The sequence below is a fragment of the Rhodamnia argentea genome, chromosome 4 (assembly GCF_020921035.1).
Source record: "Rhodamnia argentea isolate NSW1041297 chromosome 4, ASM2092103v1, whole genome shotgun sequence".
Lineage (NCBI taxonomy): Eukaryota > Viridiplantae > Streptophyta > Magnoliopsida > Myrtales > Myrtaceae > Rhodamnia > Rhodamnia argentea.
Window position 1 is genome coordinate 23,756,298 of NC_063153.1, and position 13,774 is coordinate 23,770,071.

A 13,774-nucleotide genomic window follows, 5' to 3' on the forward strand; every position below is an offset into this window, starting at 1 on the left:
CATCTCGCTCGTCAATCTGATCTCCGTCCCTCATCTTACAATTCTGCTCCAGAGCATTCGCGGCAAAATGAACGCGATGAGATCCTGCTTCCTACCGGTCATCGTGGGGTTCGTGTTCTTGACTCTTGTTCAGCTCGGCCATGGACAGGCTGTGGCTCCGTCGCCCGCGCCGGAAGCTCCTTCCAACAATGGTATGCGAAAGCACCCTTTCCTCTCCCTATTCTTTTAGGCAACGAAATGGTCTGTTTCGTGATCAATTCTCTGCTTTCGAGATCAGTAGACCGGGTTGTGCCTCATCTTGCTTCTCTCTCCTGAATGCAGGGGAGGCGATTGATCAAGGTATCGCGTACATCCTCCTGTTACTTGCCCTTGCGATGACGTATCTCTTGCACTAGCTCCTCTTACGTGCGGCGGCGATTCGGTCGATCCCAACTGTCCGAGCCGATTCTTTGGTTGATTTTCTTCCCTGTGATGGACCTCCATTAGGTTGAATTCGCAGCGGCGTTGTGACCGATTTTTGGGTGCTCTGGATGTCCTTGTACCTAAAGTTATGTCTCTGAGAAATTAAATTATCAAGCCAATTTTTGCTAATTCCTTGTTGCAGCGTTCTCGATTTTCTTAAGGGGGTGGGTGGGGACTGCATAAAATTTTGGTTGATTCATTCTATGGTCACGTCACGTGCTTATCAAATATAGTGGCAATCTGTTCATGTTCGAGCAGAAAATTGGCGACGCTAAATTCACACCTTAAATTGCTTAATTCACAGATTTTGAATGTAATTGTCTAAAGTACGCCATCCAAGAGAAATATCCATGGGAAACCCACCTCGTATAAAATAGTCCTCGGCAGTATTTACATGTTTGCGGGTCATTACCCATTAGAAGGCCAAACATGTAAGGGCTCGTTTGGCAACAATTCTGATACTCTAATTCTGTTTTTCGAAATAGAAAAGAATGAGAAACCTGTTCGGTAACGTAAATGATTATGATCCTCAAGATTTTTTATTCTATTCCTAGAAACACATGTGGAGCATAAACGAGAATTAAAAAAAGAAGAAGAAGTTGATTCTTAGTTCTAGAATCACTTTTAGGAAACAATACTAACAAAGTGAGAAGACTCTCATTTTGTTTCATCCGCCGCCACCTTGCCATCGTCCTCCGTCAATCGCCGTCGATTGTCGGAGAAGAAGGACAAGAAAATAAAAAAATGCTTTTATAAAATATAATAAAAATAATTTTTACTAATAAAAATAATAATTTTTTGATAATAATAAAATAAATTAAATTAAATTAAATTTTGAAAATTATATATTTTTAGAAAAAAATAACAAATACTTTTCTTTTAAAAATAAAAAATGATATTTTTTTAAAAAAATCTCTAGATTTGTGTTGCATTCTTAACAAATTATAAGAAATAAATATGCCATGATTTGGTTAAATATAGAAGTGTTTCAATAATACAAACAGGTATATTTTTTGGTTAAATATAGAAGTGTTTAAATGCAAATTCGTGGCAAAAATTCAAGTGCAAATTGCCAATTGAACTTATGTTCTTTTTCAAGGATATTGCATATGTCTTTATACTTCACGACATAAATAGACTAATTATAGATTATGTATCATTTGTATTCATTTTATTAGTGATGCTATATATGTTGATTTTGTAGTGACAAGACATAATTATTTGACTTAAATGAAAAAAATTAGGAAGAGAAATTGTTTCCGAGAACAAAAATTATGTACGATTCTGAAATGCATTTATGTCATAGGAACTAAAATTTTATGCAGATATCAAATGCGTTTTGATTCATCTTAAAAATTAGAAACCGAATCGGTGGTCGGATTCCCAAATCTCTGGAATTGGGAATCGAATCGACAGTCCCGAGAACCGGACTGATTGGTCCAATCCGGTTTCTGGGCGATCCAGTGGAACCGGTTAAGAGCTAAGAACCCAAGACTGCCTGAATCAAAAAAGGCAATGTGAACCTGCTGTCCACTGCTCTTTTCCCTTTCCCTGTCCCAAAGTGGAAAAGAGAACCAAAGGAATAATTCATTCACAACAAAAGGCTAACGATCAAGCATATGAACAGAATAAAGAAGATTGCCTTCCTTTCACCAGCCAAAAGATTGCAAAGTCAACAGCAAATGCCGTCGGGGGCGTTGAGCAATGAGGGACGCAACGTTGCAACTCAAGCAAGAGGGATTGAGCGAGGCCGGGGACATTGAGCGATTTGGTTCGATCTTATAACCCTAGAATCGGGAACCCGACCGCATGACCACCTGTTCCAATTTTTGAGAACCAGGAACCGGACCGCCACACTTTAGAACCGAGAACCGGACCACCGGTCGGGGCGGTTCTCAGTCCGATTTGCTCACCCTACTTCCCATAGGCATTGGACCTCACAAGTTCATGTGTGTTTATATCCTTATGAAATCATTAGTTCCTTTTGTTTCATATTGTTTGCTCTTTGTACTCTTTGGTGTGATTATTTGCGTGAAAAAAAAAATTGTATATTAGTATTTTGGACTGTTACGCATTTGGTTTGGCTGAAAATCATTGACGATGAAAGAAAATTTCATGCTTAAAATAATGAAAATAGATTTTCTAATTTGAAAAGGCGACAGCATTTTCCTTAAAGATGATTTTCAGAGAGATTCTTTTCCCGTGTCGTGACATTTCTCGGGAACAAACACCCCATTAGTCCTTGTTCGTAGTACCTGGGCTTTTGTAAGTTTTTGGATTGACTGAGTTTGAGAAATTTCATTGGGCCTCGTTAGGAGACATGAGGCCCATTTCAGGGCATTTGTCCAATTAATGAGGTGTAATTGGGCCTTCTAATGCAAAAGCCCTAAAGCCCATATCAAAGACGTGTTAACAAATTAGTTAGAATCTTTGGCTTACGCTAAAAGCTTGCTCAATTTCTAAACATAGTGAGAAAAGCACCCGGTTGAACACTTTTCTATAACCCGTACGAAAATCTTAATCAAGTGATGATACACTAAGTATATTGGATTAGTTTGTGCAGACAGTACTATATTTAGTTGGAAAGTAGAAAGTCATCGTCGCTCCGGGCTCCTTCCCCTCAGCCCACCCTCAACAAACACCAGTTTTACTTCATCCTCGTCGATTGTTCCTGTCATTTCGATGTAGCGGGCTGCGTCAAGACTTTGCGTGGATGGAAAGTTGTGTGAACGTCTCTATGGAGAGATGGTAGTGCCGTCTCCCGTACTTTTAAGGTTTGCGCTCGCGCCCTCTGTCTATATAAGAGGCGAGGATTTCGTCGAGACGGAAAATAACTCCGTCGGTTGAAAATGGCTTTTTCCGGTCGACTGGTCCGACATACATCCGTTAATTCAGATTTTTCCTCGTTTTCATCGGTTGAGATTCGCACCGGCAGCTTCCACATTGCCACTGTTTAATTTTGTCTGAGTACACGTGGCTCGTAATGAGGGGATGGAATTATAGCCGACGTGAAGCTCCAGGACCACCTAATACTTTCTCGTATAAGTCGCAACCGCACATTTGTCTTTCCAAGGTACCCTTAGCTCTTTGAATCCTGTGTGAGGCAACTGGTTGAGTTTGTGGCCGTAAGTTATATGTTCGATTGAGACTCACTTGTAGTATTCATCTTGCTTGCCTGATTCTTGACAATCAGCCTTAATGCTTCCGCGTCCTCAGTGTTCAATTTAGCTGTGGTTTATGAATATGCTTTAAAACTATATATGAAAGATCTAGAGCTACTTCGCTACTTCACCAATAATCCAGCCTTCGCCAATAATCAATTTTCGCTCGTACAGAAAGCTCAAATACTAATAATGATCATAATCGATCATGGATTGTTATCATGTGAATTGCACATGCAATGATCATGCAGGTTTCTGATGGACGATGATATCTCAATTTTCAGAAATATTAAATGTTGCTTTCGAATTACCATTTTAGTGAATGATTAGATCAATGGAGCGCAATTCATCCAATTCACATTGTGGCATTTGCCGGGACTCCGTATCGTAAAGGTCTTCTAAAGAGAAAATTATCAATTCAATTCAAAACTTACCGTGCATATGTTAATTTAATAGTAAACTTTTCGATTTCCCCAATGTAGTCTTAAATATTTACACGAAATTTCAATATAATCCTTTCAGCCAATAGCCACGAGCCGTCCGCTTCGGCATGCCTCCTGGGACGGGCGTCGATGGCCAGACGCCGCGTGGATAATTTCTGGAGGCAGTTGGCCGGAAGGTTTTCATGGCATGTCTCTATATTATGGGATTTATGCTAAGTCGAATATGATGAGAAATGCCTTGGCTCTTATATAACCTACTTTAAGAATTGGTTGAGTTCTTATATAATCTACTTTAAGAATTGGTCGAGTTTTTTGACATGAGTTCACCATAAGTAGAATTAATATGACATAAGAAAGTGATTGTTTTTCGAAAAATTAGCACTCAAATGATTCGAGAGAATTTTTTTTGTACTAAAGTGAGCGTCATACATAACTTTTGGTACTCCCGGTGTTATTCTCCCTTGTCTTGACCACGACTCAACATATGGAGAATCCTCCTTTATCTTAGCAGGCGTTTAAGACCGTATAGCTCGAGCTGCCGCGTAAGTTCCCGAGGCCTCCAACACGATAATGGTTAACAAGTCATCGGTCATTCTTGTCGGAGAATTTCTCTGCAGTAAAATTGATTGTCTCTTTCCTTCGCGTCGCAACTGCCACGATGCCAGGCAACGAGGGCTAATCTCTCCACGACGTTGGTAAAGACTCATTTTGAGCTATCACGAGCATCGTTTCGACAATGACGGTCGCCTTCACTTTCACCTCTCGTGCCTTCCACGGCCACATGACCATCACAAGACACGGTGACCCCCATGGAGCAGCTAGTACGCAGAATCGATGCTGAATACCTCTTTCCCATCCAATAGTGGCATTGATCCTGGCTTCATTGGGGGATAATGATAGAACAGTAGCCCCCATCATGAGGTTCGATTTCACGACCCATCGACCTTTCAAGACGTGTTGTCTACGTTCCACGATTCGTGCAAATCGAAAAGACATGCTTTATGTACGGCATCTTGAACAACAACCTTTCGGCCACAAAAAGAGCAAAAGGGTGGGTGCTCTCAATGGGGAAATCTAATTGACGGCGATGGCATTGGAATATCTTTTCCGTGGCGTCAAATTGATGGTTCCGTGAAGGGTTGGCAAGAAATGGAGCTGAACATTCCGTGGAAGCTTTTCTGTTTTCAAAGGGTTTTTGCTTGACAAGGATGGAACATGGCTGGCGTCTGTCTTGCTCGTTGCTTGTGTCTGGATTTCTTCATCCGTGTTCAACCGCTAAGTGTGGATTGGCATTGTCTCATCTTTTAAAAACAAAAAAGAAAAGAAAAGAGAAATTGAATCGATCCACTTGGCACCGGTCACCCCGGGTGATATGGATGGGCTTGCACCACTCTGTTCGTTTCAGACAAAATCAATTGCTGCAAATATATTACATCCACGTTCGTCTAGTTGAGATCCAATGTGAATCGAGGAACGCAGCTTTATAAAACGTACCACTTTTTCTCGACCACAAGAGAAAGAGAAGAGAAGGACGATGGAAAATCTTTCAATAGAAGATACAAATTGGAAAAGGAGAGGGAAAAGGAAATAGCGAGGAACGATTAAAATTATTCGATTCACGTGTTTGAGCATGGACCGCATCAACCGATCCTCATAATCCGGCAAAAAAAAGTGGGCTGGAATAAAACCTTTTCTCTGTGGCCGATGCAATTCCGATTAACTTTCCACTGATTTTCTAACCTTTTCTAATGTTACGTACGTGCCAATTCAGGGGTCCAGTTTAAGTTGATGGGATTTGAAATTTACCACTTCAAGATCCACTCTGCGTTAATCAGCTTCAAGGGAGCACCTGTTTAGTTTTTGGGGTTCGTTCGGGAGGGTTGCAAAAATGGAAAAAAGGGAACAAAAATAGAGATTAACGAAAAAAAAAAAAGGAAAACATGTCTCGAGACGAAAATTTGGGGTGAGCATGGTTCCGAAGTAGAACCGGGAACTTGAGAATTGGATCGATTTTATGTTTAAGATATCTTGGGTAGGTTCCAAGTTCCAAAAATTGAGAACCTAGAACCCGGAACAAGTGTTTTTGTTTTTCTTGTTCTATGTCTTTCCGTGATCCCGCCGTTTTCTATATCATCTGATAATGGGTGTATAATATGAAACCACTATTATGAGCTTTCATTTCATGCGATATCCATGAATGAAACTTTTACTTTGTTAATATTTCATATTCTTAGTGTGTCTAAATATAAGTTGTGATCGGTAGATTATAGTAGTAAATAGTGGTCATTAGAGGAAATAATTCGTTGCAATCATTCAATCAATAATAAAGGTGGAAGATAGGTAAACCTTAGAACCGACTCTAAAAACTGTAATAGGGTAAGTTCCAGGTTTCAAGATATGTAGGGTAGGTTCTAGGTTCCAAAAACTAGAGAATCGATTTCAATATGTAGGTTCCATGTTCTAGATGGAACTTATACCGACTCTTGAACCGCTCACCCCTAACAAAAATGCCTCCGATCATGACTTGAAAAGTGCCGGTTGAGATTCACGAGCTCGTTAGCCCATGAAAATTTTGATGACCGGTGAGCTGGGGATGATTCAAGACCAAGTTAGATCAACTTCAACGTCATATTTGAAATAAAATCCACTCTGAAGGCCCTTTTGAGTAAATAGCTCCGACCCCACTTCTTGGCGCTACTGAAAACTTTCCTGAACTTTAACAATTGTCCAGTGAAGAGAATACCGACCTTTTTTTTAACAGTAAACGAATATTCTTCGTTCTATAAAATCGTACATTCCGTGTCAAATTAAAAAGGACTTGAATCATTTTCCTTGGCATGAAAAAACATATACATCTTTAAGCAGGGTACAAGATTGACATAACTTCACTAATAAAGACTAATAAAATATAATTGAGATTAGCACAGATGATCGCTTTTTTGAAACGATGTTAAGCAAGTGGATTTCTTGGAGCAACCGACTGATGACTTCAATACTGAAAGTGAGATTAGCACTAAAGCCAACATAGACACTCAACATCAACAACAGGTACTACAAAAGGGCAATGCCTAGTTGGGCATGGACCCAACTTCAGGTGCTGAAAACCTGTACATCTACCTATCAATCATTGCATTTCCAACCCCCAAATGCTGAGCCACCGCCTCCCCGCACAACACATAGCAAAAGAACCTCCTCCCCCCCTCCCGTGCCTCGCTCCAATGGACATCAGAAGCTGGTGCAAGTGCAGCTCGGGCAGCTTCGATGGCGAATCCGACCGCCTCCGCCGTTCCTCGCGCGGAGGGAGCAGCACGTCTTCTTCGGCCGCCTCGGCGGCGGCGGCACCGCCGAGCGGATCTAGTCATGCGAGGCAGAGGTGGAGGGAGCTGTGGATGAGGCTCCTGAAGGAGAGGAGCAAGACGCAGGCCGAGCCTCCTGTCCCCTACGATTTCTACAACTACTTGCAGAACTTCGACCAGGGGATCGCGTGGGACGAGCCCGAGAACCAGTCGAGGTCTTTCTCGGTGAGGTTTGCCGATCCGGCGTCCAGGATCCTCTCCAAGAAGAGAGTGGTGACTTGAAAGTGGTCTTTGGATCTTTTTCTCCTTGTCTGATTTTTCATGTTGATACTGTTTTGGCCGTGTAATTTATGTAGCCCTCTCTCAAAATATTGTAGACGGGACTATATTCTGTGAGTGCATACTAGCTTGTGATCATGTCATGAAGATCATGTCTCTCTTATCTGATTGTGTTGGATCTCCGTTCATGAATCCAACGAACTAAATTCATGTAAGAGGTCCAATTAACAACGGGTAGATGGTATTGTGATCATAAGATTCACGACGAATTAGTACTCAAATTGGCCACAGGTACCTAAAAACAGAACATAAAACCTCGCGACAATCAGGAATCCGAGACCAGAAGAAGAAGTCTAGATATCTTTAGTATTGACTTTTTATAAGTTCAACACGACGTATGTCATACTCGATCTGTGTTGTGATCGCGAGCAGTTTCCATGGTAGGCCTAGCTACCACAGAAAGGAAGGGAAAGCAAATCACAGATGTTGGCACTACTTTCACTTGATCGCGTCATACTAGACTACCTCATAGTTGAGCGAGGTCGCTTGGATAGGCTCAATCATCATAAATGGTTCGAGGAGAGCTTATATGATGAGTTCTCCATCAACCACAAGGTTATTTTGTCCCGGAAATGAGGGCGCGCGAGCCAAGGAATGGATGAGCAGTGGAGGTTTCGAGAGATGGGTTGATGCTGTCTTTCCGAGTGGTCTCTCATAACTGCAAATCCGTTTACTCAAGTTAGCAAATGGGTGCACGAATGCAGTGACTCATATTCTGTCACACGACAGACAAAGCCAAGGTTGTACCAAAAGGGAATCAAAGTCCCAGGAAAAGGTGCGAATAAGTGTGCAAAGAATCAGCATAAACTGAGTGGTGTTGGGGTCAACTAGGCTTCTAAGGTTAACCGATGAAGCCATGCTCAATGCGACCCGCAAGCTAGTTTCGATGTTTAAGCTAAGAAACTAATCTGTAGGCCGTGACACTATCGTCGCGCGGTGTTACGGAATCGGTTTTCACTTTCAATTGGCGAGCTCGATCTAGTGTTCTTCATCAGATGCTCGAGTCTGCCATAAACATGGAGATGCTTACTCTTTTTTTCCCTTTTTTTGGGGGTGGGGTGGGGTGGGGTGGTGGGGATATGAATCGAACAAGAGGAGAAGCTCGAGAGGGTTAGAAACGCAACGTCCTTTTCAAGCAAATTACAGTGCTTTTCTTGACAAAAGCTCGAAAGTTCCAGCTGTTCCACCCAGAAGAAGACAAAGAAGGAGGAGAAGAGGAGAGGGCCTGAGTGGCATTGCCCATCTTCTGATGTTGACGACACGGGCCTCAGGCCGGGCTACTCCTTCGGTTCAAACAGCGGCCCGGCCTGTTCGAGGGCTTCGCTCTGCGGACTAACCCTCTCGTCCCCCTGCCATCTTCTTCCCACTTGTCCATTCCGACGGTGAGAGAGTGACCATGGCGGGCGAGCTGGTGATCAACACGGACAGGGTCCAGAAGTTCGTCGGCGACCTCGAGTCCCAGATGAACGCCCTCTCCGCCTGCACTCGCCTCTTCGCCACCCTCTCCGACCGCCTCCATTCCCTCCAGCGCTCCCTCGACGACAAGTCCCACTCCGTCGAATCCGACCTCCAATCCCTCGTCTCCTCGTCCCACCAAGCCCTGGATTCCCTCTGCGGCCGAATGGCCTCGCTTCCAAACCGCGAATCCTTCGCCGTCGCGCTCGTCGAGGAGCGCAAGGCCGCGGCCCTGGCCGACCTCGACAACCCCAGCCCGAGCGGCGCCTGCGGTTTGTCCGAGTCGCTGCGGTCGTTCGCGCGGAGGATGGACTCCTCGGGGCTGGTGAAGTTCCTCGTATCCAAGAGGAAGGAGTCGGCGTCGCTGCGAGCGGAGATGCCGGCGGCCATCGCAGAGGCGGTAGACCCGCCGCGGCTTGTGCTGGACGCGGTGGAGGAGTTCCTGGAGAACAAGTCCGCGAAGGTGGGCGTGGCCGATAAGCGGTGGGCGTGCGGGCTGTTGGTGCAGGCCCTGTTTCCGGAGGCGAAGAGGGCGGACGCGCGGCGGCCCGAGTACGCCCGGAGTGTGGTGGAGCGAGCCGCCGCCCTCCTCGACGCGTGGAGGAAGCAGGTGGAGAGCGTTACTGGCGCCGCCGAGGCGGGAGAAGAAAGCGACGGAGCGATTGGGCCCGCGGAGGCAGTCATGATCCTTCAGATGGTGGTGGCGTTCGGGCTGAAATCGAGGTTCGACGAAGGTTTCTTGAGGAAGTTGGTGGTGGATTTCGCTCGGAGAAGAGACTTAGCTAAGCTTGCAGTGGCACTGGATTTCGGGGAGAAATTAGCAGGTATAGTTGTGCTCATATGTTCGTGAGATTACCCGGAATTCAACATTCCCTTCTTTGCATATATGCCTGTGATTTCTCAAGTGAAATTCGAAGGAAATGGTGGGATGATAGTTCTTGATGCTTTCCTGATCAATATGCAATTATGTCCGTACCTCAGTACCTAAGTATGTTGGTGGGAGTTGTCGTTTTTCTGGATTGCTATGGAAATGAAGGCAAATGATAGATCTTCGCGATTGATTAGTTCTTTTAGCTAAACAATATGCTGAAAACGCTAAAAACACAGGCTTTTTTCATAATTGTAAGACATCGTACATAGTGAAGTTCTTTGAATGACAATCCATTGGAAGCCTGTTTGGTCTCCCCATATTGGAGGCTGTCTGCTCAATATCTCCTCTATGGTGTCCGACTTCAGAGCTATAGTGAAATGTGAAAAAAGATAAGCACCATCACCACGAGAGCATAATGCTAGTGAATCTCAAATCTGTTGTGCTTTTAGCAAGAAGCCAAAGATTCAATTTTTCTTCTGCTTCTTGGAATGGGGAATGCTCATTCTTGCAGACTTCTGCTGGTGGATTGTTGCCATGACATCTTAGGATAGTGCCCTTAAAATGAGCAGCGAAGTAAAGACTTGCTTTGGATGACTTGTTAGTCTGTTGCACTATCAATGTTGTGAGAGTGGAAATACCATGTCCGGGTTGCCTCCTACTTGCTCATGTCTTGTAGGAATGGCAGGGATATAAAGAGGAGAAGGGAAAAATCAAGGCTGACATGAGTTCCATATTTTTCTTCCATTGCATAGGCCAAAAGGTTTTTCAAATTGAATTTTTGGGCCAAAGCTTGGAATTTCTACTGCATTTCAATTATGTGACGATGGATACCGAGTTCATCATGTATGTCCTTGACAACTGTGCCACTGGATGCTTCATCTGCGCGAAAGGATCTTTTGTTTGAAATTGTGCTGAGTTAGTAATTTCTGGTGATTTGCAGACATTATTGAGGAACTGGTGAAGAATGGTAAAGAGGTAGAGGCTGTCTATTTTGCTGCTGAGTCAGGCATGACCGACAGATTTTCTCCCGCTTCGCTTCTAAAGTCGTACCTGGGCAATGCCAAAAAGAACGCTCAGACTGTGTTGAAGAGCGGCAATAACAGTATGGTCTCCGCGGTGGGTTTAACCTCTTGATCTTCTCTATTATCCTTCCGCACCAACCCCGCAACCAGAAATTGATGAACAAAAGAGGGGAACGCCTCGATCTTCCATAAAATTACATATTTTTCTTCTACATGTAAGTTCTGTTGTTCATATGTTAACATTTTTCACCTGGAGAGACTTGATATTTCAGGAGGAGGCTAGTACTATCGAATTGAGCGCTATCAAAACAGTTGTGAAGTGCGTGGAAGACCAAAAACTCGAGTCAGTCTTCTCTCTCGATAGCTTAAAGAAGAGAGCCGCCATTCTGGAGAAAGCCAAGGCGGAAAGAAAGAAAAACTCAACTTGTGGTAGCAAGCCTTCCAATAAACGAGCCCTTGGACCCAGTAGCAGCCACGGTGATGGACAATCTTCTTCCCGCCCAGCCAAGGCACTGAAATTTGCTAACCCTAGCCTGTCGTTTGGCCGGAGGAACCCGCTTCCACTTGCACACCTCAGTTCTGCTGTAAGATATTCCACCCCTTACAGCTATCCTGGCCAGGGCGCTTATGAAGTTCCGAGCATGACCGCATACACGCCGGCCTATGGGAGGTCCCACAGCCCGGCCGAAGCTCAAATCGTGATTCAACAAGAGTATTCCCCCTCTGCCACCTATTCACCCATCATCCACAGATTAGCCTATTCGCCCATCGTGGACGCTAGCGGCGGCGCAAGTCTGTATCGTGCAGCTCCATATGTACCGCCGGCGAGTCATGGTATGGCGAGTCATGGTATGCACGATTATGACCCGCATCAGCATCAGTATCCGTCTTACGGGCAGTAGCGCGTAGCTTAGAAAAAGATCACAGAGATGATCAGCCTTGGGCTGTCATATTTCTTATGCCCCCCTAGGAAGGATCTCTGTGGGGCTGTCTATTGTCATGATTAATTTGACGAGTTAATACCATTATCTGTCATATTCCGACTTCATCGTGAGTTCATGCTTTAAGTCTCCGACAGCATGCGGGTAATGTTACATTGGTAAGGGTTTGATTGTTGGTCAAGATCTTTTTTGCCCTCAAATGGAGGCAAAGAGCCCTGCGCATTGCTCATGCAAGCTTTCGTTTTCGCAGAGAAGCGAAAGAACATGTGTTGAATTGATGGGTTAGCAGATAAGTTGGGTATTACCCGTCGAGTGACGCGACGTAACGCGATTCGAAGAGGAAGATCAAGAGCATTAATCAAAATTAGAAAGTTGGAAAGCATTCATGTTTTCCATCCATAAGCAACTCAACAGGTAAAAAAGAAAGATCAAGATCTATTTACAGTGTCGGATATTAATTCCAGATTCTTCTCCAGACGCCTTTGAAGAAGACAGAAGCAGCTTGCAACTACGCTCGCCCCGATCGATTATTCGAATCTCATCGTCCTTTTGGCGATCCCACTAAAGCGGTCATAAACCCACGGCGTCCTCAGACGCCATGGATTCCCCGCCGCGATCACTTCCCGATCTTGCCCCTGAGCTTGACGCCCAGGACCCGCTCCATCTTCGCGAGCACGGCCTGGTTCGGCACTGCCTTGCCGTTCTCGTATTCCTGCACCACCTTGGGCTGCTCGTTTATCTGCTTCGCCAGCTCGGCCTGGCTCATCTTCTTCTCCAGCCGCGCCTTCTGTATGGCCTGCCTCACCTCCGCGGGCAACTTCTCGAGCGCCGCCGGCTCCGCAGCCTCGTCCAGCTTTCGGGCGTGTATGGCCGGGGCCGAGGACTTCTTGTTGGAGCCGGCGTCGAACTTCTTGACGGTCTGGACGGGCGCGCCGGAGCGGAGGGCCTGGTTGACGGCCTTGGGGTCGCGGAGGTCCTGGGACTTGGGCTTCGACTTGTGGAGGACGACGGTGTCCCAGTCCTGCGTGATGGCTCCCGGGAATCGGCTCGGCATCGTTGAGGAGACGGAGATGGTTTGAGGTATGCGAAGCTCTGAGACTGACACAGAAGCACTTTGAAATGCGGGTGGCTGAACGATGATGAAGAAGGCGGTGAGTTCTTTTATAGTGGAATTGAGAATCTGGAAACTTCTTTCTTTCGGTAGAAAGAGAATAAAAAAAAAAATGAAATGAGGTATTTATCTTGGAAGGTTCTAGGGAAGTGGAGAATCCAAATACTATCAATTTTGCCTTGAAGGCCAAGGTTTACTTTTTCTTTCCCCTTGAGCCCCAAGTTCATATGCAATCTTTGAATGAGAGTTTGTTTTTGTTAAATTAAGCATAATCGATGTCGGCACATTCTTTCAAAAGCTTAAGCTCAAAAGTAGTGAGGTTCTAGTTTTCTTTATGGTAGCTAAAGCGAAGACGGCGTAGGTAAATTTATTGTCTGAAGTTGAGATCGATCAGTACATACTTGGCCGACCAGTTCTAAAAGAGAGTATCATCTTTAATCTGCGAGTGCATAGAATCTCGGAGAGAATTCAAAATTCACGCAATAGAAAGGGGCAAAGCAATGCCAACGACAGACCCACCCACCCCAACGAGGGGCTAAAAGAGATCACGCAGATGCATACATGTTCAATGAGCTCTTGGTCTGACCTGGGGGAAAAAAACAGTGCCCAACATCTAGAGGAGAACAGAATCCTTCACTTCAGGGTCGATGAGGAACCACCGGGTTGAATCACA

General features: G+C 44.8%; 2 protein-coding genes and 1 long non-coding RNA gene across 3 annotated transcripts; 2 read left to right on the forward strand and 1 right to left on the reverse strand.

Moving 5' to 3' along the window:
* Positions 1 to 50: 50 nt before the first annotated feature.
* Positions 51 to 591, forward strand: LOC115740720. Its single transcript, XR_004015390.1, has 2 exons — positions 51 to 191; positions 322 to 591. It is a non-coding gene; the product is annotated as an uncharacterized LOC115740720 (long non-coding RNA).
* An 8,471-nt stretch (positions 592 to 9,062) lies between these two features.
* LOC115740715 (FRIGIDA-like protein 4a) lies at positions 9,063 to 12,084 on the forward strand. The gene is made up of 3 exons (XM_030674285.2): positions 9,063 to 9,980; positions 10,968 to 11,143; positions 11,322 to 12,084. The coding sequence occupies exons 1-3, from the start codon at positions 9,098 to 9,100 to the stop codon at positions 11,949 to 11,951; spliced, it is 1,689 nt and encodes a 562-aa protein (XP_030530145.1). The 5' UTR covers positions 9,063 to 9,097; the 3' UTR covers positions 11,952 to 12,084.
* Positions 12,085 to 12,411: 327 nt separating this feature from the next.
* On the reverse strand, positions 12,412 to 13,120 carry LOC115740718 (multiprotein-bridging factor 1c). The gene has a single exon (XM_030674291.2). It carries the CDS (start codon positions 13,042 to 13,044, stop codon positions 12,607 to 12,609), a length of 438 nt encoding a protein of 145 aa, XP_030530151.1. The 5' UTR covers positions 13,045 to 13,120; the 3' UTR covers positions 12,412 to 12,606.
* Between the last annotated feature and the right edge of the window lie 654 nt (positions 13,121 to 13,774).